A 25,195-nucleotide genomic window follows, 5' to 3' on the forward strand; every position below is an offset into this window, starting at 1 on the left:
CTTTATGCCAATAAATTAAACAACCTGGAAGAAATGGATGCCTTCCTGGAAACCTATAAACTACCAAGACTGAAACAGGAAGAAATTGATTTTTTTAAACAGACCTATTAATTATGAAGAGATTGAAGCAGTGATCAAAAACCTCCCAAAAAACAAGAGTCCAGGGCCTGATGGATTCCCCAGGGAGTAACATTCAAAGAAGAAATAATACCTATTCTCCTGAAGCTGTTTCAAAAAATAGAAACAGAAGGAAAACTACCAAACTCATTCTATGAGGCCAGTATTACCTTGATTCCCAAACCAGGCAAAGACCCCATCAAAAAGGAGAATTACAGACCGTTATCCCTGATGAATATGGATGCCAAAATTCTCAACAAGATCCTAGCTAATAGGATCCAACAGTACATTAAAAGGATTATCCATCATGACCAAGTGGGATTCATCCCTGGGATGCAAGGGTAGTTCAACATTCGCAAATCAATCAGTGTGATAGATCATATCAACAAGAAAAGAGTCAAGAACCATATGATCCTCTCAATTGATGCAGAAAAAGCATTTGACAAAATCTAGCTCCCTTCTTAAAGGGCCAGAGCAACAGGAACCCAGATGGGGAACAGGGGTGGGGGTGTGGGGGGGGTCTCACTGGTGGGCTGCAGGGCTCAGGCCCGTCCTCATCTCAGCCTCCAAGCTCCTGCCAGGGACTCCTTACGAGGACCTAATGCTGGTGTTCGCACACCCACCCAAACCCAGATCCATTCTCCCCAGTTCAAGTGCCACTTCACAGCAGAACCTATTGCTGCAGTGGGACTTAAAGGACAGGAGGAAAGAATGAATGTAAAGACTTTGTAATGGCATAGGAAGTGCCCAAGCTTAAAACTTCAATGAAAAGATGTGCCACAAAATTGATGTCCTCGATTTAAAAAAAGACAACAGAAAAAAAAATATTGAAAGAAAACATACTGAAACGTGGGGAGTGATTGTCCCTGAGTGGTTTTATTATGAGTTGTTTTATTCTCTAGACTCTGCACCTTTCACACAAATTTTCTAAAATATATCTATAGAATACGTTTATTTCCATAATATATGTATAAACATATCCTATTTTTATAAGCAGAGAAAAGACACTTATTTTTCGATCTTTCCAACCATTCAAAGTTAACACTACATGCAAATTTAGCAAAATTTTTAAAATTTAACTGAGAAAATATTTTTTAAAATGACCCTCCCTTAATTACAAAATCCACAGACTTCCAGCTCTCCCCAGTGTGGCCATCTTGGGCAAGATCTCACTTATATGAGCTAAGGCAGTGGGGAATGCTCTGGCTTGGCATCCTCATTTATTGGGCTCCCACGATGGGCCTGGCACTTTCCATACATTACCCCATGTCATCCCCATTGAAATCCCAAGTAGTGGTTATCACTCCCACTTTGCAGACATAAAACTGGACCCCCAGCATTCAGTAAATGGCCCACCCCATTGCTCTGCTGCTGGCAAGCAAAGCCGGGATTCAAACCCAGAGGAATGGTCTCAGAGTCTGTGCTCTGACCCCTATTCTAGTAATTTCTGAACACTTTCTAGCTGTGGAACCCTCAGTTCAAACAAATGCCACCTGCTGTGTTAGTTTGCTAGCGCTGTCGGCACAAAATACTTCAGACTGGGTGGCTTTAACATACTTTTGGTTTTTTCCCCACAGTTTTGGGAGCTGGAAGTCCAATATCAAGGTGCTGGCAGGGTTGGTCTCCTCTGAGACGTCTCTCTTTGGCTTGCAGGGGGCTGGCCTCTGGCTTCTTCATGTGGTTGTCCCTCTGTACACGTGGGCCCCTGGGGTCTCTTTGTATGTCCACATCTCATCTTAGAAGGACATCAGCCACACTGGATTAGGGCCTCCCCCAAGAGCCTCATTTTTATTTAATCACCACTTTAAAGGTCCTGTATCCAAATACAGTCACATTCTGAGGTACTGACGGTTAGGCCTTCAACATAGGAACTTCGAGTGAACACAATTCAGCATGTGACGTGTGGACCCTAATAAGAAGGTGTGACCTGTTTGGGCTCAAGCTGGGCTGGGAGGCTCGGAGCCCAACTCTGCATTCACTCCCTAAGACCCCTTTACGGGCTCAAGGATGAATAATTAGGAAGTCACTCCTTTTGACGACTCTGAAAAAAGAAAATATTCACAGAAGCTCAGTAAAATAAACCCCACATGTGAGCCATTTCTGTGGAACCACAGATGGAGCATCAGCTGATTTACTATGAAGACTGCCATAGTTCATCTGATATGCTCCTCATTGTCCCTCTGCAGGCCAGAAAAAACGGCTTATTTTTTCCCTCACCCAGTTCTCAAACTGCAAGGATAGAGAGCACCCCAGGAGGTAGTAAACTTTGTCCTTATATATGTATATTCAGAGACGAAATATTCAGTAGTTTGGTTTCACAACCAGCATATTGGCTACCTGGGGAGTGGATCATTTTTAAACATCTTCCTCCTCTAGACAAAATTATTATTGTTAACAATCACATAGAAATCAGTAATAATCATTACTGCTTGATTTGTTCTTTAGTTTAGCAACAATTCACATTAAAAAAAGAATAAATTTCAATTTAAGGATATTCGAATTTGGTAAAACATATCATGCATGAACTAAGATTTGCACTTACCAAACAAAAATATACCAAACACTTTGTATTCTCTCAGTGTTTTAAATTTTAAACATAAGTAAAACTCCAAGTGGTCATAATTAAAATGACATAATTACTGTTAACTCATGCTATTTCTTTTGTATATGGTTGCTGTGCTATCCTGGCCGATTTTGAATCTACTGTTTCAACACAGGAATATGTATTATCATAATGACTGAAGACATAAACTGCACCTAAAATGAGCTTTAACGATTCCAAACTATTAAGAACTTTCTTTCTTTCTTTTTTTTGAAAAGATTTTTTTATTCTAGAGACAGTGCTTGTGTGTCTGTGCCCATGGCGGGGGTGGNGGGTGGGGAGGCGGGGTAGTGCAGGAGGCAGGGGCTGAGGGAAAGGGGGAGAGAGAACCCAAGCAGACTCCCCGCTCAGTGCAGAGGTCCATCTCAGGACCGTGAGATCATGACCTAAGCAGAAATGAAGAGGCAGGCACTCAACCGACTGAGCCACTCAAACACTCCAAGAACTTACTTTCAAAATAAATGTGTGGCAGCCCACTGTATCACTGTGAATTCCCTGAATTAGCTTCCAAGTATAAGGTTTACTAAAGACAGTACTATATAAGTTCCGTTTGAAGCTTACATAACGACAGCCATTATTTTGAACTTAGACCGATAAATTATTTTTTCAGAAAAGCATTTATTACCCACACAGTTTAAAATTGCCAGCAGATGGTGATAATAAAAAGCAGACTTGGTTTTATTGTTTTGATAGTATCTGTAGAAAAGACATTTTCTCCTGAGCCCACACCTGGAACAGAGGGCTCCCTCTGCTGGTGGAATCGGGGTAGAGGTCAAGTTGAGAGTAGAAACCAGGAGTTTGAGACGTGGAACAGTAGGGGCACCTGGGTGGCTCAGTCGATTAAGTGTCTGCCTTCAGCTCAGGTCTTGATTCCACGGGATCAAGTTCCACGTCAGGCTCTATGCTCAGCAGTGAGTCTGTTTCTCCCTCTTCCTCTGCCCCTCTGCCTGCTTGTGCGTGCTCTCTCTCGATAAATAAAAATAGTTTATAAATACTTATCCACCCCAAAGTGTCAATAGCGCCAAGGTTGAGAAACTCTGGTGAAGTGGTATTCAACTTCTTTTGTTAGATTTTTTTCCTAGAAATTTGGTATTTTGGGGGCCATCGCAGATAATATCTTCAAATTCTTTTATATTTGTTGATAACACATAGAAATATAATCGACTTTTCAAATATTGAGCTTGTGTCCAGTGATCTTGCTAAAATTAACTTTTCTTTCAGGTAGCTTATCTATAGATTCTTTGGATTTATTATATACACAATTGTATCACCTGTGAATAAAGATAGCTTTTTTTTTCGTTTTTTCCAGTCCTTCCACTTTTCTTTTCCTTGCCCTACTGAACTGGCTAGAACTTCCAGTACTATATTGAATAACTATAACAACCACAGGAAAGCTTTCAATATTTCACCACTACATATGATACTCTTGGTAGGTTTATAGTTGATAATTATCAGGTTTTTAAAAATTATCCTCTATTCTTGGCTTGCTAAAGAGTACCCCCCCATCATGAATAGGTATTGAATTTTATCAAGTGCTTTTCCTAATTTGTCGAGATAATTATGTTTTTTTTTCTTCTGTTTCTCCCTTTCATGTGGTGAACTGATTGATTTTCAACTATTAAACTTCCCTTGCATTCTTGGAATAAACTGCCCTTAATCTTGATGCACTACTTTTCTTTTTTGTAATATACTTGTCAGACTTTTGTGACTAGAATGTGCTGACCTCATAAATGAGTTGGCAAGTATTCCCTGTTTTTCTATTCCTCAGTAAGAGTTTGTGCAAAACTTATTTCTTCTTTAAATGGTTGGAAAATTTTGCAGTGAAGCTATTTTGGCCTGCTGTTTTCTTTGTGAAGTTTTTAACAATGGATTCAATCTTCCATAGATATCAAACTATTCAACTTTTCTATTTCTTGTTCTGTCAGTTTGGTAAGCTGTGTTTTAAAAGTGTAAAGTTATTCCTAACATCTGTAGCCTAACTGTGTGATCTGTAGTGATGCTCTTTCAACAGCACTCCAACCAGTCTTAAAGGTTGACTTGCTTTAACTTATCACACTCCTTACTTGCTGACCGAAGGCCTTTGACAGGTAACAGACTAATTTACTTTCTTTGAGATCTGCAGAGCACTAGCCTTGAGGAGTGAAGGACCAAACTTTCCCAGGCCACAGAGGCCAGCAAGTCTGAAAATGTCTTGGCTTTCTGACTAGCCCAGACATTTTTTAGCAATATAAATACAAATTTTTCTTTTTTAGGTCACACAAATGATTTTACTGACCTAGCTTTGTGCATCTGTAGACCCTGCCCTCCTCTGCAAAAAGAACAGAGTATTCCTGTACATCATGAAACCAGAACTGGACCCCCTCACACAACGCTGAAGTACTGAGATAATACTGTAGCTGGCATCAGCAAGTCTGCATGAAATCAATAAATGTTGCAAGCCACTGTACTCCCTTTGCTGATTAACTACCCTAAACCTCTTAAAAAACCCAAAAACCAGGCAGAAACCTCAGAGTTGGCTTTTGGTCAAGAGTCTGCCTTCTCCCTGGGTTGCTGGGCTCCCGAATAAAGCTCAAATTTCTATCCAGTCAAAAACTCGACTCTCAGAGGTGCCTGGGTGGCTCAGTGGGTTAAGCATCTGCCATAGGCTCAGGTCATGATCCCAGGGTCTAGGGATCCAGTCCCCACATCAGGCTCCTTGCTCAGCAGGGAACCTACTTCTCCCTCTGCCTGCAGCTCCCCCTGCTTGTGCGATCCCTCTCCCTCACTCTCTTTCTGTCAAATAAATAAAACCTTTAAAAACAACAACAGCAAAAAACTCGTCTCTAGAGTAATGGCCTTTCAAGTGACAGGCAGCTGAACTTGGGTTTAGTAATGTGCTGTCTTCTTTTTCTTGATCAGTCTTGCTAGAGATGTCTCAATATTAATCATCTTGTCAAAGAACCAGATTTTGGGTTTGGTAAGTTTCTTTGCTTTTGTTTTCCATTTCATCAATATCTATGTTTATTTCCTTCTTCTAGCTTTTTAGGTTTGATTTGTTATTTTTGCCTAGATTCTTGAGATGAAAGCTGAGGACTGCTGGTTTTCCAACTTTCCTTTGTTTCTGGTATATGCATTTAAGGCTAAGCACTGCTATGCTGGCACCCCACAACTTTTAATATATTGTATTGTTCATAATACTTGTACTAACTTTGTGATGTCTATAGGATCTAGATCTAGGTATGATTTTTTTTTACTTAATCTGGAATCTATTTCCTGAATTCGTACCTCTCATCGGTTCTGGAAAACACTCACTGATTTCTCTTTGAATATTGTTTCTCTTCCATCTTTAAACTCTCCTCTGGACATTGAGTTAGATACATGATAGACCTTTTCTTTGTGTTCTCTCTCTTTCCTCCTCCTCCTCCTCCCACCTAGTGGAAGGTCTAGAGAACACTGGAAACCTAGTGTTTCTCTCATCTTTTCATCATTCTATTCTGCATTTGGGTAATTTTCTCAGTTCCATTTACAGTTCACTTATTCTTTTCTTTTTTTTTTTAAAGATTTTATTTATTTATTTATTTATTTATTTATTTATTTGACAGAGATAGAGACAGCCAGCGAGAGAGGGAACACAAGGGGGGAGTGGGAGAGGAAAAAGCAGGCTCATAGCAGAGGAGCCTGATGTGGGGCTCGATCCTATAACGCCGGGATCATACCCTGAGCCGAAGGCAAACGCTTAACCACTGTGCCACCCAGGCGCCCCCACTTATTCTTTTCTAAGATATATCAGAGCTGCTGTTTAACCCACTCATTGAGATTTGGTGAATAAATGAATATACTTTTATTTTTAGAAATTTTATTTCCTTTTTTAAAAATCTGCCTGGTCATTTTCACAATGTATTACTTTCTTTTTTTTTTTTTTTTAAAGATTTTTAATTTATTTATAAGACAGAGATAGAGACAGCCAGCGAGAGAGGGAACACAAGCAGGGGGAGTGGGAGAGGAAGAAGCAGGCTCATAGCAGAGGAGCCTGACGTGGGGCTCGATCCCATAACGCCGGGATCACGCCCTGAGCCGAAGGCAGACGTTTAACGACTGCGCCACCCAGGCGCCCCATGACATTGACATTTTAAAAGTCTGTGGATTTGCCTGATTATTTTACTCTTAGTTTCACAGTAAACTTTTTTTTGGTCAAGAATTGTGCACAGTTAATATTGTGTCCTTCTCAGTCCATCTTATTAGGAGGAACATGATGCCATTTTCTACATTTGCGGTAATGGTAAGTTTGATTATTTGATTAATATCTACCTAGTTTACCCATTAAAAAGACACTTCCCCTCATTTGTCATTAATAAGTTAAGGGGTGATACTTTCAGACTGTCTGAATGTCCTTGTTCCCAAAAATACTTTGCTCAGTAGTGTCTAAATTAGCTATTATTGTCTGAATTAGTTTTTGATGTGATTGTTACAAAATGGTAATTGTTCTAATTCTATTATTCCTTCAATGTTTATTAGTTCTCTAAGGAGAGCTTTCCTTTCTCCATCCCACAGACGCCCCCCACCCCAACTCAGTCATTATCATCATTGAAGTTAGTATCAAAATAAACTCATTAATTTTTAAATATGGTGTGTTAAAAACCATCCCTCTCATTATTCATTTTGATTCCCTGATTATTCTTGTGTTCTTTCAAGCTGCCTCCTGTGTCCTTTTGACATGTTTCCACTGGTTTTTGAAAGCGTCCTTTCTGGACTAACAAGATATTCTAGTTCACCTTAAACTTTCCCTGACCCTGCCCTCAGACTCATTTATCCAAGGATCTCTGATTCCTTTCACTGGGAAATGATATTTTAAAATTAAGATCAGACTTTCTGTATGTTAATTGCTCCTGAGATGCCACTGCTTCTAGGCTCCTGATGATTAATTTTATGTGTCCACTTGACTGGGAAACAGGATCCCCAGATATCTGGTTAAACATTATTTCTGGCTGTGTCTGTGAATGTGTTTCTGGAAGAAATTAAGTGAATATTTGAATCAGTGGACTAAGTTAAGTAGGTTGCCCTTTCCAATGTGGTTGGGCATTATCCAATCCACTGAAAGCCTGCATAGAACAAAAAAGCGGAATTTGCTTTCTGCTTGCTGAGTCCTGGTACGTCAATCTTTTCTTGACCTCCATGCTCCTGTTCTCAGGCTTTCAGACTCAGACTGGCATCTACATCATTGGCTCTCCGACCCTCAGGTCTTCCTGAGTCTCCGACTTACAGATGGCAATCTTGGGACATCTCAGCCTCCAAAATTATGTGAGCCAATACTTTATAATAAATTGAGAGAGAGAGAGAGAGAGAAGGGGGGGTACCACCTATTGATTCTGTTTCTCTGGAGAACAGTGACTAACTAATACAAGGCCCTTTCAAAGAGCTAAGAGTTTCTTGATTTTGTCAAATATAAGTCTATACTGGTTTCTTAATTCCAATCCAACACCAGCAAACCAACACATTCTCCCCTTTTTCCTCACATCCGTTATTTATATATACTTTCTCTTATAGTGAGAATCTTGTTTTCCAACAATATCTAAATATTTTTTTCATTTACTCAATCCTATGACCAGATATACGTCTAAATTTATTTCTTATTTACTGAGTATTTCTAAGCATTTTTGTCGTAAGAGACATGCAGAGTAATTCTGTCTACTCTATTGCTGGCAACACTGAGACTCTTGAAGTATCTGCATAATATTGCGCCCCAGAGCTGACACTATTCACTCACTAATTAAGGGAGGGAAACGGTGCCACGCTCCTCAGGCCTCTTTTAAAGATTTCCCGTAACAAGTTATGAGAGTAATCCTTTTTTTTTTTTTAAGATTTTATTTATTTGAGAGAGAGAGAGAGAAAGAGCATGGGGGGGGGGCAAGGGAGAGGGAGAAGCAGGCTCGCTCCCAGGCTCTGGGATCATGACCTGAGCCGAAGGCAGATGCCCAACCAACCGAGCCACCCAGAGGCCCATCTTTTAAAGAGTCAGTGAAATCATATCATCCTCTCCCCTACATAAAATCCTTTAATGGCACTCCAATACTTTCAAATAACTTATTTTCAGGCTCTAAGTTATCTGGCCTTCTACACTGGGGCCTGGATTCGGGTGAGGCAAGCCAGGCACACACCTGACACAAGAGTAAGTGCACGTCCATGAGCCCTGCGCCCTAGGTGCTTGAATCGCCTCACCTCAGTATGGCTCTAGCTCCCACACCACCACGCTCCTTCCTTGCCCATTACCTCCCAGTCCCACCGACCTCCTATTTCTCCATGACAAGTCCTTTCTTGATGCAAGAGCTTTGCAATGGCTGTTCCTTCCACCCGTGATGCCCTTCCTTTGGCTCTTCTCAGGGTGCTCTGTCTTCTCTGTGTTTAACAACTACAGTCACATGAGATCTTTCACTGTGGCGATTTTTATATGGAACCCACTGGAAGTGGCTGCCTCTAAAATCCTGTCAAAGACCACAGCGGTCCCACAGATTCTGGGTGGCTCTCTGCTTCTGTGTCACAGATGGGCTTGTGTGACTCTATCCTGAGACTGAAACCCCGGGGCCCTGCATCCAGTCTCCCCGGTAAAACATGCAAACCATTTCCCTTGGAGGGTCGCCAATGACTTGGAACGCGCAACCTCAGCAACGCTAGGATCCACAGACCTGTCTCTTTTCATTTCCCTAAATTTCCTCTATTCTTTCCCCCACGAATATGATTCCCTCTGTTCTCCAGGATGCCTAGTAGAGTACCTAAATGGACTCACACTTTACGAGAATGAAAATCAGCACGGTCAGTGACCAGTAGGTAACTTCTGCCCGAGCTTTTGAAGACAAATCTCTTAGAGGCGAAGGAGCACAAGAGGGCCTGTAGGGTATGAAAAAGATTTAGCTGTACTAAAAAACACGGCCCATGTCTCTGGGCAACACCAGGAAGTGAGGGTGGCTGAAGCGGTAAGCCAGCTGGGCTACAGGTCTGAACACCTGCAGAGCCCTCGGGGATTTCAGTCCCTGTCAATAAACGGGAAGAAAAGTGCCCTCGAAAGGGAGATCAAAGCCACCTAACCACATAACACCAGGGACAGAGGGAGAGCTTCCCATTTATGCACTTAGAATAAAACTACGTTGGACCACTTCCGGGAGTTATGGCTTATTCTGGAAGGCAAAGACCAAAGACATTGTCTTGGGAGGGGTTCCTGAGCCAAGCTAACTGCCAGCCAACTGGGCCAGCAGCTTCACCAACATCCACAGGGCTCTCAGCGGCCGAGAAGAAACCTGGTTCTTAACCCGATGCCCCGTGGCAGGGGTGGAGGCAAATGAAAGTCACCGTCCAGGGATGAGAGAATTCAGAGAGAGGCAAAGACCACCCACAAAAGAAGAATTTTGCAAACCAAAATGCTAAAACACTTGAAAACAACAAATGGTAAGAAAAGACATGTCAACCGAATGCAAGAGGTCAGCCCTTTTACTAAAGGTGTAAAAGGACACGTTTGGTAAAGCCAGGGAAATATGAATACAGGCTGGATACTAGATGATAAGACGGGTTGTTCTTACGTGTCAGGGGGTGTTTATGGTTACTGTTAAGAGAAAACCACGGGCCCAAAACAGCACATCTGGGTTAAGGCCTCAGGTCAGTAAACCAAGATTTAATACCTTATCTAAATGCAGCTTCAAACCACCACCAACGCCCCTCCCAGGAACATAAACTTCCACTGGCTAACACGGAATTTCCTGGTCAATACTTCCCTTCTGTTTCCCTTAGGAAGGCAACCTTGCCTAAGCCATGCATTTCTTGCTAATAAATTCTCTTCTTCCTCTTTTTTAATGCTCTCCCTCTGCACTTAAAAACCTTTCTTTTGTTTAGCTCAGCACAGCTCCCCTTTACTTGCTAGATGGGACGTTGCCCAATTCATGAATCGGTGAATACAGCCAAATGCAGGGGCGCCTGGGTGGCTCAGTCGTTAAGTGTCTGCCTTCGGCTCTGGCCGTGATCCCGGAGTTCTCAGATCGAGCCCTGCAACAGGCTCCTCCGCTGGGAGCCTGCTTCTTCCTGTCCCACTCCCCCTGCTTGTGTTCCCTCTCTCGCTGGCTGTCTCTCTCTCTGTCAAATAAATAAATAAAATCTTTAAAAAATAATAAAAATAAAATAAGAAAATAAAGGCAATGCAAAATTCACCTGTTCTTTACCAATCCCAAAATTTCCCTTTATATCAAAAAGACTTGTAAATTTTTGACCTTAGTGACATTTTTTCTTTGTCCCTTAAAGTTGTGCACCTTCTCATTCTTTTGAAATGTAAACACAGCCCTCAATCACCTGAGACTTAAGGAGGAAAAAAAGGAAGAGGCCTTTTTAAAATATAAACTGCTAAAAGGGCTCCTGTGTCCAAAGTCTAGCACGACCTCCCTAAGGTTAAGTCCAGGAACAAAATACAAATCTTAAAAATCTCCTCCACAAATATTAGAAACTATGAGGCCCTCTGCATCTGTTTTTGTGTGTCCATATATGTATGTTGTAAATGTGAGATATTTTTCTACCTCCAGATGGTATTGCTAAAATTAATTTGTAAAAGAGCTCTGTTTAGCTGGTTTGAAGGCAAGTGCTTATAAGGATTGGGCATTCTAAAACTCTTGGAAAGACAGAAACTAAGCCAAATGGTTTTCCAGTTCACACGATCTGGGAAAATATTCAATATAAAAGCTAGTTGAAAGCTGATGATTTAATTAAAATAGACATATCTTTAGCGTTATCAACGTAAAACATAAGACTTTTATTCTACCTGAGTTTACCAGCCAAATAAATTCATATTACGTCTTATAAGATGTATCAACAAAAAATACGAGCTTAGGATAATGGCTCACTTTGGCTAATGTTTAATGAGGTCTGTGCAGCTAATCTAAACATAGTTATTAAGAACAAGTAAATTAAATAGATGTAAACAAGATAAAAGTTTATTTAAACTTTTCAGCAATATTTAGATCTACTTAAATTGTTTTCCCAAATCTTTTTGGTAACCTAAAGCCTTAAAGTTTTGCTAAGTGAGGTTAAATGATTAGTTAAGCTAAATTCATTAAATATCTAGATCATTTCCAAATAAGACAAAAATACTAAAGCATTAAATACCGACCATATAGGTTTGATGGAAGAAAGATGTTGAGGTTCAAAGCCGAAGGCCAAGAAAGAATTCTTGAGATGTCTTTGGTGCAAAAAGGTGGTTTTATTAAAGCACGGGGACAGGACCTGTGGGCAGAAAGAGCTGCACTGGGGTCAGGAGGAATGGCCCATTATATACTTCAAGTTGGGAGGGGGTTAGGGATAGGGTTAAGTCTCAAAGGAATTTTGGAAGCAAGGATTCCAGGACCCCGAGGGCCTAGCTGTTGTTAGGAAAAGGTCATTTATCACTATCTAATAAAACCTGCATCATGAGACCCTTCAGATCTATATCAGTGGGTCCTATGCTTGGGGGATGACTGCCAACATATATGTTGGGGGTAGAAATAGAAGAAGTTTCCAAAGGAATTTTCATATGTTAAAGTAGACTTACAGGATCCTGGGGGGTTGGGATAATGTTAAGCTAAGATTGCCTTTTGCCCTTAGCGAAGCATTAGCATCGAGGCAGCTGAGTTCCTGGAGGAATGTCCTCTGCCTGTTTCAAGAACTTGTGACTGGGCTGTAAATACTAAGGAAATTTAATTTTTCTTTTGCCTTTGTTTCCCACATCAAGGTTTATCAACTGTTGCCTTCTCATTATAGAAAACTAAAAGATACCTGAATGTGTTAATGCTATCCTGGAAAATTTTAAAAGGCATGTGCTTCTAGAAATTATAGAATATATTTGTAAGTTTACAAATCGAAAATGCTGGTATTACAGTTCATAATTAGTTACTACTTACTTTTCACTAAAAATTAAGATTTCTAAGAGTTAAGAATTCTAGTAAGTGTATTTAATAGACTACTGGAAATCACAAGGGAAAAAACTCTATGCAAGGAAAGTAAGATGTATGTTTTTGGTAAGACAAGATATGAGAAATAAAAACACATTCTTGTTGAGGAAAAGAAAGTAATTTGGTCCTAAAGTGAGCCTGGTTATTTATAGAGGAAAAACTTAGGACAAAATCTAAATGTTAAAAAAAAAAAAGTCGTAGAAGGTTTGTGGAAAAAGAGTCTTTGGAAAGAAATTTCAATATGTCACTGGCTTTTCTGCAAAGGCAATAGCAGGATCTATGAAGATTGTGGCATATGCGGAAAAGTCTGTTCTGCTTCTGCAAAAATGACCTCTCATGGTCACACCTTTCCCATAACACGGAAACAGCCTGCTCCTGAGTCAGAGAAATTAAGGTGGGTAAACAATGGCTATAAATTAAATGGACAGTCAGGGTATGAGAACCCAAAACAGCCACTTGGTTCTTCCCAGCTCCCTGATAATCTCCATGTTTGGGCTTTTGCATTCCTTCACTCTCTGTAGCGCATTTAAGATGATTCAAACTATGTAGACATTTGTGGGAAGACTTCTATAAAATAGCAAAAACCATCTACAAGCAATGTCTGACTTCTCAGGTCCGTAATCCTGAAAACAACTGTTTTTATTCCCAGAGGCCTCAGACCTCCTTCCTCTGAACCCTTTAAACACCTACAGCTAGACTTCACTCAACTGCCACTTGGTATAGATTATTTTTTTTTTTTAAGAGAGAGAGAGTGGGTGTGTGCAAGGAAGATGGGGGGGTTGAGAAAGGAGGGGGTAAGGGTAGAGGGAGAGAGGGAATCTTAGGCAGGCTCCACACCTAGTGTGGAGCCCAACATGGCGCTCGATCCCATGATCCTGAGATCATGACCTCAGCCAAAATTAAGAGTTGGACATTCAATGGTCTGAGCCACCCAGGCACCCTTGGCATAGATTATTGAAAGAGGACTCCGACTACCCCCATATTAACCTCAAACTTCCTAATTGATTAAGTTCTTCTGTCCAGCTTATCTCATAACTCAGGCAAATGACCCTGAGGGCAAAGGATCCCCTGATGGGAACCACAACTACCTGCTCAAGCAATGACTACCCTGAGCCAAAAGGACCCCATGTGACTGACCCCAAGACAATAACGGACTTGATCTTCACTGCCCACCTGCACGTACCCACCAACCTTTCTCCCACATATTCCTTACATCAGCACCTGGGAAGACAGTCTTCGAGATGCTAGTTTGCTGTCTTCTCGGTGTTGGCCACACTGAAATAAATGACTTTCACATTTCACCACCACTCATGTCCTTGCCTTTGGATTCTGTCAGTGGCAAGTGGCCAAACCTAGTCTGTCTGGGACCCCTGGAGCCAGGTGCTCGTGACCTCTGTACCCCAGCTACGTTGTCAGTATATACTTGTTACTGTGTGTTTTCTAGATGAGTTAAAGCTTTCTCCTGCTATAAGGCCAATGTCCCCACAACAGCAAAAAAACTGTTAAAAGATCCATTTCCCATTTGGGGTATATCCCCATGATCTCCAGTGACTGAGGCATCCACTTCACTGGACAAATGGTATGAGCTTCAACGAAAAACTCTGCAAACTTCTTGGGATTCTATCAGTATACAACCTTCTGCCGATCCCCTGTGTTGTCTCATGCTAGTATGACCTGCTTCTGAAAGTCTCTAATGTCCTATGCTCAAGTCCATTATCAACAAGTTCCAAGGATCCTTCTGGTCACACTTTAGAGCCTGGTAACTCAGAATTCTGAAAATGTCATCAGAAGAAAATGGCCCGTGAGCCCCATTGGAAAGGACTTTACCAAGTACTCCTGACCACCTAACACTGCTGATGTGGGGCTGCAAGCGAATGGTCAAGAAAGAATTCTTGGGACGCCTGGGTGGCTCAGTTGGTTGAGCATCTGCCTTCAGCTCAGGTCATGATCTCAGGGTCTTGGGATCAAGCTCTGCATGGGGCTCCCTGCTCAGTGGGGAGTCTCCTTCTTCCTCTGCTTCTCACCCTACTCGTGCTCTCTTTCTCTTGCTCTCTCAAATAAATAAAAAATAAAATCTTAAAAAAGAAGAATTCTTGAGATGTTTTTGGTGCAAAAAGGTGATTTTATTATAGCATGGGGACAGGACCTGTGGGCAGAAAGAGCTGCCCTGGGATTGTGAGGTACAACAGATTATATACTTTTTAGTTAGTGGGGGTTAGGGATGTCTAGGGATGGGGGTTAGGGAATTCTCTAAGGAATTTGGAAGCAAGGTTCCTAGGACTTTGAGGGGCTCACTGCTATTCAGATAAGGTTATTTGCTACTATCTAGTAAAACCGTCATGAGACCCTTCAGTTGTATGTCAGTGGGCCATATGTTTGAAAGATGATTGCTAACATATATCCTTGTTGGAGGAATTGCTTATGATTATCAGAGGAAAGCAACACTAACAAGAGCAAAGCTGTAGTGGTAAAACATTAAAGGAAGTCCTTGAGGGAGCTGTAGGAGTGTTACAATCTGTACATCTCAGGGATTTATCTGCCAGTTGTAAGATTTAATTTTAGCTTCGTTTCTCTTGCCTTTGTTCTCATCACTGCTATCAAGTTAAAAGGTATTAAGCCTTGGGTACACATCACGCAGCTAAAAAAGGTTCTACCGGATACCTAGTCTTGTACAGATGGTGGAGACCTCTAAGTCAGACTGACGTAGCTGAATCAAGGAATACGGCTTCCACCCCAGATGACGGATCACACTTCATACTTTAAACGTGAAACCTGTATTTCCCTTTCCTTTTCTCTGGCATTAGCCTGGAAAGATAACACCCTCACCTCTAGCTCCCAGGCCACTACTAAGGGGGGGGGGTAACCTCTAGGATTTAAAATAATCTTTTAGGGGCTCCTGGGTGGCTCAGTCAGTTAAGCATCTGCCTTTGGCTCAAGTCATGATCTTAGGGTCCCAGGAACGAGCCCGACACTGGGCTCCCTGCTCAGCGGGGAGTCTGCTTCTCCCTCTGCCCTTCACCCTGCTCATGCTTATTCTCTCTCTCAAATAAATAAATAAAATCTTCAAAAAAATAATCTTTTATTTCAGGCTAAAAGAAAAATCTAACTGTGTCTCTAACTTTTCACAAGCAAAATAAGACATCTTATTGGTCAACACCTCAGAATTTAGAAAAGACCTAGCAGGTGGCTTTCATGATTCAGGATTCGCTCCTTTTGGCAGGTGCCTACTTCCCTGGTTAGGGATACATGTGAACAAAGCTAACTTCTTAATTCTTAAAATTACTGGAGAATCTGCTCCTAAGGCAATAGCTACCCAGCAAAGATCCTTAGATTCTCTAGCCTACATTGTTCTGGATGATAGGCTAAATAAACCCTTGGCTACCTTTTAGCTGGGCAGGGAGGCCTCTGTGCTGTGGCCAACACCATCTGCTGGACCTGAATTAGCACTTCTGGGGAAATTGAAACTCAATTACATAAGATCACAAAACAAGCCACGTGGCTTAAAAAGATGACTCCTTCCTTGGGGTCTTTCTCTGACTTATTTGATTTTGATTGCTTTGGGTCTCGGGGACCAAGGCTTCAAAGTACACTCCAAATATTGGGAATTAGCCTGCTTATCGTAATCACAATAATCTCCCTGGCGTGTTGTATTCTCTCAAAAAGCTTTAAGTGCAAGTTCATAGCCACTAACCACTAAGCAAATGATCTCCCTAAGAATGGAATGTCAGAAAAGGAACAAAGCAATGGCTGACCTAAAGAATGTAAACCTAAAGTCGTAATTTGTAGTATCATAGAGATAAAACGAAAACATCATGACCTGTGGGTACCGCACAAAGCAACAACAGCTATGAGAACTTTAAGGCAGGAGCTGAGAGTGATGCAATCAAAATGCATCTCAGTTAAGCTGAGGGTCTGATCAAAAGGGAGGAATTGTCAAAAAGAAACCATACACCCAAAACCGCATCGCTTAAGTTAAGGGCCCAAGTCAGCAAACCAAGGCTTAATACCTAACCTAACTGCAGTTTCAACCCTCCAGGAATGTAACCTTTAACCAGTTAACATGGAATTTCCTGGTCAATACTAGGAAATTTACTGCTAGACCCGTCCACTCCCCTTACGAGGGTAACCCCACCTATACAATGCATTCCTTGCTGTTAAATTACTTTCTTCTTCTTTTTTATGCCCTCTTTCTGCCTTTATTTCTTTTTTTCTCTAAATAAACTCCAGGCACAACGTGGGGCTCAAATTTAGGTCCCCGAGATCAAGAGTCGCATGCTCTACTGACTGAGCCATCCAGGCACCCTTCTTTCAGCCTTTAAAATCTTGCCTTCGTCTAGCTCAGCAGAACTCCCTCTACTTGCTAGACAGAATGAATCATTCATGAATCATTTAATAATTCATGAATCATTTAATAAAGCCAATTAGATCATTACATTTACTTGGTTGAATTTTCTTTTTTAACCTGGTAGTTTTGCTTTTTGCATCTGGTAAAGATTCATACTAAAGTGTATGTGGAGAAAATAGTATGATGCCTTAGAATCTTTAAATATGTTGGGAAGAAGGTAAGTGAGAATTTATAGATGAAACAAGACTGACAAAGTGCTGGTCATTACCGAAACTGGGTGATGGGTACATTATTTTCCCTAATATTACATATAGTTAAAACTTTCCACAATAAGATTGAGTTCTTCAAGCCAAATGAAAGTTCTCGAAAACAATAAAATGATGAGCAAGGATGGCATTCACTTTGTAGCTAGACCATCTTTAAGTTCTTGAGTGGGAAAAGACAGAGATAAGGAAGAATTTTAGAATTTGTTAGAAAGAAAATGTATAGTTAAATCAATATGCTAAAAATTTGAGGGTACCCACTGAAAGGGCAGATATATAATCTATAGCTTCCAAATCACAGAAAAATAATAATAATATAAAAACTTTATCTAACATAGAGCACAAATGAAAAAATATCGGTAAAGGATGGCAAATGGAAAACCGTACCTTTTTTGCTTTATTGAAGATATGAAGCAAAACAAAAAGGAAAAAAAAGATGGGGGAAAAATGTATAATTAGAGAAGAAAGATGATCACGTGATCCAGCCCAGCCCACCCTTGGGAGTGAATTTGCAACAGACTACAGATGTTTGTCTAAGAACTACACAAAAATTACGAATTTTTAATGAAAATCCTGACTCTCATTTGCTTCATTCTTTAAAATGTCTTTACATTCTTTATTAGTCAATATTTGAGTATGAACATCTTAATATTTATTTTTAATCTGAAGCTTATCCACAAAACACTGACGAGGGACACAGAGACAAAGAGGTCAAGAAAAGCATGTGACAGTTCATGCCCACACAAGCACTATTTAACACAAACCATGGGGGCCTGGGTGGCTCAGGCGGTTAAGCATCTGACTCTTGGTTTCGGCTCAGGCCATGATCTCAGGGTCATGAGATCAGGCCCCACATCAACCCCGAACGCGCCCTACACTGGCCCGCATTGGGCTCCACTCACGGCAGAGTCTGCTTGAGATTCTTTCCCCCTCCCTCTTCCCCTGCCCCTCCCCCTGTTCTCTCTCTCTCTCTCCAATAAATAAATAAAATCTTTAAAAAAAATGCACACTCTACATAATCTGTTAGGACATCCAACACAATCACCCACTATAAAGAAAGAATTCCACAAATGAACAAAGAAAACACGAGGCGCCAGGATGTACCTGGAGGCAGCAAGGCTCTGAGAGCTCGCTACACGTCTGGAACTGGCTGACTTTCTGCCAGACACCCTCTGTGCCCTTCACAAATTCAACTCATTTCACCCTCACAACAATGTTTGGTGATAGTACTAGCATCATTCCCGTTTTACAGATGTAAACGTTAAAATACAGAGAAGTGATTTGCCCAAGGTCACAGAGCTAATAAATGGCAGAGCCGGCTCTCAGACCCCATGGTCCCTGGCTCCAGAAGCCCCAGTTTACGCCTCTGGAAAGGAAAGGAGGCAAGGGAGTGGGAACGAAAGATACCCGTGGCTCCTGCGAGGGCTCAATGGCTCCTGCAACTCCGTCAGGCCTATGCTGACAACTCCACAGCCATCTTTCTCGTTTCCAGCACCTAGCCTGGCCCCCACCATGCTTCCAAACCGATCTTTCTAGTGCTTTCTGAATAAAAACATCAAGCTTTAAACAAGAGAAGGATAAAGCATGCTGCCTGCTTCAAGGGGCTTTTTGTCCAGGCAAGAGACAAGGCATTAAACTGTTTCCAAAGTCCGTTAACAAACGAGGTCCTAAGCCCAAACAGGCAGATGGGAAACAGGAGAATTGGGACGGGGTATGGAAGGTGAGTTCTGGGTGGCGACAGCTAGCTTCACAGAGGTGCACCCAGCGTCCAGAGTTCAAGCCCTTGGAGGACTTGAACTCAAAGCCCCCTGCAGCCCTCCTGGTTTCCCTCTGTCTCCGGCCCCAGCCCAGTTCCACCCGGGCTCCTCCTCCCCACTCCAGTTTCCTTCTGGGTCAGCGTGCCTGCTGCGGGGTGAAGCAGAGGGTCTGGGATACAGGGAAGGCCCTCCCAAAGCCACCAAGCCTCATGCAGTCTGGACACAGCCCTTGGCAATCTCCACCCACCAGGGAAGAGTTAAAACCCCAGGCTTTCTCAACACCCCCCTCCATCACTCCATGCCAGACAGCCTGAACTGATGGCTGTTGCGACCAAGCCAGAAGCCCCAGAAACTCAAGTGGCCAGATTATTCCCAAGAGCTCCCTTGTCCCCTTTTCACTAGAGGCAGCTTTCCATCAGGCTCCAGTTCAACCTGCCCCCACCCCCTATAGCTCACCGACCCAGGCAGGGAAGGGGACAGGCCAGCAGGGCAGACACCTGCTCAGGGCCAGGAGGCCTGATGTGTGTTTAAGACAGGTTTCACAAACAATGGCCTAGCCCCGAAAGATTCTGCAAAGGCACATGCCTTGCCTTACACCACGCTTGGGGAAATGGCGGAGCCAGAACTCGGATGCCTTGTCTCCCGACCTCACCGGGCCACGCTGGCCCATCCCTGTGCACACAGGAAGGCAGCCCACAGTGGCTGTGTGAGTGAGGGCAGAGTGAGAATGAGAGTAGGCTCGAACACCCACCCACCCAGTGACAACCAACATGCATCTCGGCCCGTGGAACAACGGAAGAGCCAGGCCGGGGCCACGCACGTCTGTACTTTGTACAGAAAGAGGAAATCCCTACATCAACAGAAGAAGGAAGCAGGCTCTAAGTAATTTATTAAAATATCCCCCCCCCAAAAAAATACAGACATTCCATCCCCAAACTCTCCTTTATCCCATTATGCCAGAAGAGTGGTCACAATGGCACGAATTGGGGTCAGTCTATACTGCATGGCTACTTGTGTGATCTTGGACAAAAGGCTTAACCATCTCTCTCTGTTTAATAGTTTCTGTATCTGTGAAATGGGGATAATAATACTTTGGGCCTTGGTGAGTAATGGATACTGAATAATGAGAAACCCACATAACGTGTCTAGCACGGTGTGTGGCACATAAAGACTAGTCAAGATGGGACTCCCCCCCACTCCCCGTAGCTCTCTGATGTGCAGGTGAGGTAGTCTGGGGGCTCCAGCTCTGAAAGAGCCAGATCAAAGGCTTTCCTGACCTCCTCTGGCTACGGACCCAGGGTCCAAGGCCACAAAATCACAGGTCTGGCTGCTATCCCTAGGTCTTGCCATCTTTCCTCCACAATCCAAAATCATCTCTAGATCAAAGTAAAAGGGGCCATTCCATCCTACTTGCCCAGCCTCTACCCTATGAGGAGGGGAAGGATGTCACAATGTTAACTTAGTGGTCATGGGTCCTGGCTGAGCAGGGGGAAAAGCTGTCCCCACAGAACCTGGCTCTGGGGGCCCTCGGCCTGCTCCCCATTTGGCACTGGGAAAAGTTAATCCACATATAGAGCTGGCCTCAGCAATGTGACTTCTGCCCACCTCTCAGGTCCTCAGCAGCACCCCCTCTAAGACCTCCTGCCATAGCATCCCCAGGCACCATGGTCCTCCTCTCTCGCCTCAAGATTTCACGGCTTATTGATTCATCCCCTCAAGTCCCCCCAGGGACTAGTTGGCCAACTAAACTGTATGCCAATGTGCAAATCAGGAACTACAGCTTAGCCAAGTATGCTTCAAGACTGGCTTCTGGAGCTCCGTGCCAAGGCGGGAGGATGCCAGCAGTTGCATGGGAACTGTGCCCGTTGGCCAGGGACAGACCTTAGGGCATGGGGGCTGCCTTTAGTCCAGATGCCCCCAATGTAAGTATGAGTCATGGTACTGGGTTCCTGGTTTGTTCTTGGTCCCTCACTCACAGGGTGACCTCAGTAAAGTGACTCCCCCTCTGAGCCTCATCCTGGAACTCTTGGAGTATAATGATTCACTCTGAAGTTCTGACTCTCAAGCCTGCCCTCTGGTGGTTTTACCCCATGTCCACCCAAGCATCCTTCCGCCATCACCACTGCCATCATCATCGCCACCACCATCATTAAAAGCACCACCTAGCTACCACAACCACCACCATTATCCACCATCACCACCACCATCACCACCACCATGACTACAGCTATCATCACCATCATTGTCACTACCCCTACCACAACTACCATCATCACCATCATTACTATCATCACCAGTCACCACCAATACCGCTACAACTACCACCAATCACTACCAATACTAGCATCACTATCACTACTACCATTACCCACTACCAACTCTATCACCACCACCCAGTGGAGGTAAACTCAGTTTGCAGACTACACCCCAGCAACAATGAAGGAAAGAGGCGGTTAGGCAGAGACAGCTCCTGGCCAAATGATGAAGTTTTCTATCAATGCCTCAATTTACCTGCTTCTCCACCCCGTCCCCTTACACACCCAGATCCTCCCCTTCAAGGCATACCATCCACTTACTTTGTCTTCAGTCATTTACCCTGTAGTGTATAGTGTAAATATAACACAGTGCATTGCCTCTCCAAAAATTGTGCACATAAAGCTTACGCTTTAGTTGTGGCATCAAAGACTTTGACTCCCTTCAAGGATTTGAGGAATTAGAAAAGATATTTTTGATCAAGGGCTATATGCCTTGTCCAGCAAGACTTTGGGATGAGGACTGCTTTGATGCCATGTAATGAGAACTAGTGACAGCAATGAAAGAGAAAACCCGGAGAGAGTTCTGTGATTTAGAGTCCAGGAACATGATACCAAAACGCCCTGTAGATCCCACAGAGCATCCCCAACGCTGCAGAGGTGACCATAATTCCTCAGCTTTGAGCCGCCCAGACTCCACAGGCTAGTTCCATGGCTCACCTTATAACCTCCTGCTTCAGCCATTTGCTCGGCGCATAAGGGAGTACCGGTGAACTTCTCCAGGAACAAGGCTCTCTTAACTGAGGACCAGGCTCACGGCCATCTCATCCTCTAGACCAGGGGAGCTGGTTACAGAAGGGGGGGCCTCCACTGGAGTCAGCAGCCCTCTCCCTCAGGCAGGGCCTGTCCTCATCACCGAAGATGACCATCTCCAGCACAGCTGAGAGGACCAGGGGCTGCAGCAACAGCCCTGGGCTGAGACAAAAGCCTGGTGGAACTCCCTGTTAAACGCATACACCACAGGAGAGGGCTGAGTTGGCCCAGCCACACTACCCAAAGATGCTGAAGGAGTCTCCCCAACAAACAGGGCAGGACATCAGGCAGCCAAGAATGAAGAAGGGGAGCCAGCAGCACACAAAACTCCAAGGTGATAATCAAGGTCTTTAGCACCTTGGTCTCCTTAAAGAAAGTGTTCTGGGGTAGACGGGACAGGTGCTGATAGGGTCCCCATGCTGCCCCCCACCAATAGTCAGGTGTGCTCACCAGCTGCAGCACAGAGCGACAGGTGAGGTGGTAAATGTAACTGTAGGTGACCTGTATAGCCAGTAAGGAGGACGCCACATAGGTGCGTCAGAGGCTGGGGCTGCATCTTCGAATATACATAGGGGGCTCTGTAGAGATGAGCAAGGCTCCACCCTGCACCACCTGCCCCATCTGCTGAGGCCAGGGTGCAGCTGGACAGGGACGAAGGAGATAAAAACGGACGCAGCCAGACTAATGCAACGGCCACTAGAGAAGCCCTGGGAGTCTGGTGCTGCCGGTGGTAGAAGGAGCCAACCACGGCCAGATAGTGCTTAGGTGGATGCACAGGTGCAGGATGGAGACAGTGAAACACAGGATGTCAAAGCCCACCCAGACGCCACAGAAGCCCCCAAAGGGCTAGGAGCCAGCAGCCTGGGCTGCCACTTTCCAAGGCATCACCAGCAAAGCCACCAGATGGTCCAAGAACATGAGAACACTGGTGACCTTGGAACGCAGGGGGCAAAAGTTCAGGGTGGCAGCACACATAAAGAATATTTCTCAGCAAAATGTGCCCTCCTCAACCCCCTGCCCCACCCCTGCCCTCTGCTGAACCGGGACTTCTGGCACCCGCAGGAAGACTTAATTGCTGGGAGTTCTAGCGACTCTGGAACAGGGCTGAGATGAGTGGCAAGGGTCAAGTCGTGACCCCAGGACAGACGCACCAGCCTTCTACCTAGAATCAGCTAAATATCCCCTGGCTTCCTGCGGGGGTCTTTCTCCCTGTCCCGAAGAGGTGCCTAGGGCAGGATCTCGCCTCCGCACGAGCGGACGGGTCCCTGCACAGGGCAAAGATTGGCTGTCCCAGATTTTATCTTGTGAAGGGAGCGGGGAGGTTTCGGTCAGTGGCTCCCGAGCTCCTCCCAGCGTCGGAAGAGGGCGACAGGCCACAAACAGCGGTTAAGGGACCAGTGTCTGTGCGGGTGGACAGACGTGAAGACCCGAAGGATCGGGACGCAAGAAACCGGCTGGAGAAGAAAGCGCTATCTGGGGCGCAGGGAGGCAGGGACCCTGCCAGGGGGCGCAAGAGATCACACACGAGAGCGGACTCGGCGTTCTCTCGGGACTTTATCGCCCGACGGCTCTCCGCGCCCGGCACCCCGCGCTGCAGGCTCCGAAGCCCTGCGGCCCGGCGTCCACCCGCCGGCTTCCCCGGAGCGCAGTGGTCCCTCTCACCTCCTTCCCCCCGGGGCGCCGACCCTTTGCTCCCAGAGCCGCGAGCTTCGCTCCCTGCCTGTGTGGAGACGGTCTGAGGAAATGGGCCAGCAGGGGCTTGAATCCGTTCTCCCCGAGGGCCAGCGGCGTGCCGGGCCGCTCTCGGAGCCCCGCCCCTTCGAGCCCCGCCCCCGGAGTCCCGCCCCCTCCGAGACCCACGTGCTACAGAGGTAGCTGGGGCCGGCAGCCCAACTTTCAACAAGATCTCCTGGCTGCATCTCTGGAGCCTTTCCTTCTAGAAGGGTCTCCTTTTCTCTCCGCAGCCCCTCGCTGGAGTCGGAAGGACCAGAAGAAATGTACTGTTGCTACAGTGGTATTTGTGAGGTGACGGAGGCATCTGTGGGGTCTGACGCCAGAGAACCCCCATCCTCTCTGCCGTGTTAGTGACAGAGAATTAGAACTCTCGCCTCAGCTCCTATTGTCCTCTCATTAGTGGCCAGGATGATGCTTGCCCCTCGCTTCCAATCCTGGAAACTGGTAAAGACAGCTTAGATTTGGATCCATCTTAAAAAGTACCCCGCCATCCCACTCCCTCCTCACATCCCCCAAGCTCTAGTAGGTGCTTATGGTAAGTAGAAGACAAAAACAAATTCCGTTCTGAGTTTCAGAAGTTTCTCTTCCAGTGCTCTCATAATCAAAGGGACTTACTCCTATGAAAGCTGAAGAAAAGCTGCAATCAGGTTTACAAGAATCAAGACTGTGTGTGTTTGAGTTTCATAAATGGGTCAGGGTGAGAGTCAGCCTTTACCTAGTTGGGATAAAAACGAAGAAGAGAGGAAAAGTAAAAGAGAAATGCAAAAATTGGATTTACCTAGCTGCAACCTCTTTCCATCATAAAAAGGCGTTCTACACCCAATTTACACTGTGCGGGGGGTTGGGAGAAGTTTCCTCACACCATCAAGCAGTTCTTGGCCGCCAGCTGGGTGTCCTACAATTCAACTCAATTCTGACTCTACCTACCTGGAGGCAGCATCAGATTCCATAGGTTGAAAGCTCAGTCCAGTAAGAGTGACCTCCCCCATCGGCCACCCTGCTTCAGCTGCAATCACAAGTCTGGGTTGTCACCTGTGCTTCTAAATCAGAGGTTTCCGTGATACCCATCTTAGATTTGATTAATTTGCTAGGGCAGCTCACAGAACCCAGGAAACCCTTTTACTCATTGCATTATTGGTTTATTCCAAAGGATATTAAAGGACACAAATCAACAGTCAGATGAAGAGATACGTAGGGCAAGATCCTAAACAAAGGAGCTTCTAGCCTGGTGGTGTTTAGGGCCCAGCACGGTGACATGTGGATGCATTCTGGCTCCCTAACCTGCAAACTCTCTGAACTCTAGCCTTTTGGGCTTTTATGGAGGCTTCATTACTTAGGCATGATTGATTAAACCATTGGCCATTGGTGATCACACTC

The 25,195-nt window shown here is 44.4% G+C and overlaps 1 protein-coding gene across 1 annotated transcript in view; it reads right to left on the reverse strand.

The window, feature by feature from the left end:
- R3HCC1 (R3H domain and coiled-coil containing 1) overlaps positions 1-25,195 on the reverse strand; it is a 48,431-nt gene that overhangs the window by 21,394 nt on the left and 1,842 nt on the right. The window contains exon 2 of the mRNA XM_034661720.1: positions 23,747-23,947. Within this exon, the coding sequence (XP_034517611.1) occupies positions 23,747-23,947 (201 nt within the window). The remainder of the gene's footprint in view (positions 1-23,746; positions 23,948-25,195) is intronic.

The sequence above is a fragment of the Ailuropoda melanoleuca genome, chromosome 5 (genome assembly GCF_002007445.2).
Source record: "Ailuropoda melanoleuca isolate Jingjing chromosome 5, ASM200744v2, whole genome shotgun sequence".
Taxonomy (NCBI): domain Eukaryota; kingdom Metazoa; phylum Chordata; class Mammalia; order Carnivora; family Ursidae; genus Ailuropoda; species Ailuropoda melanoleuca.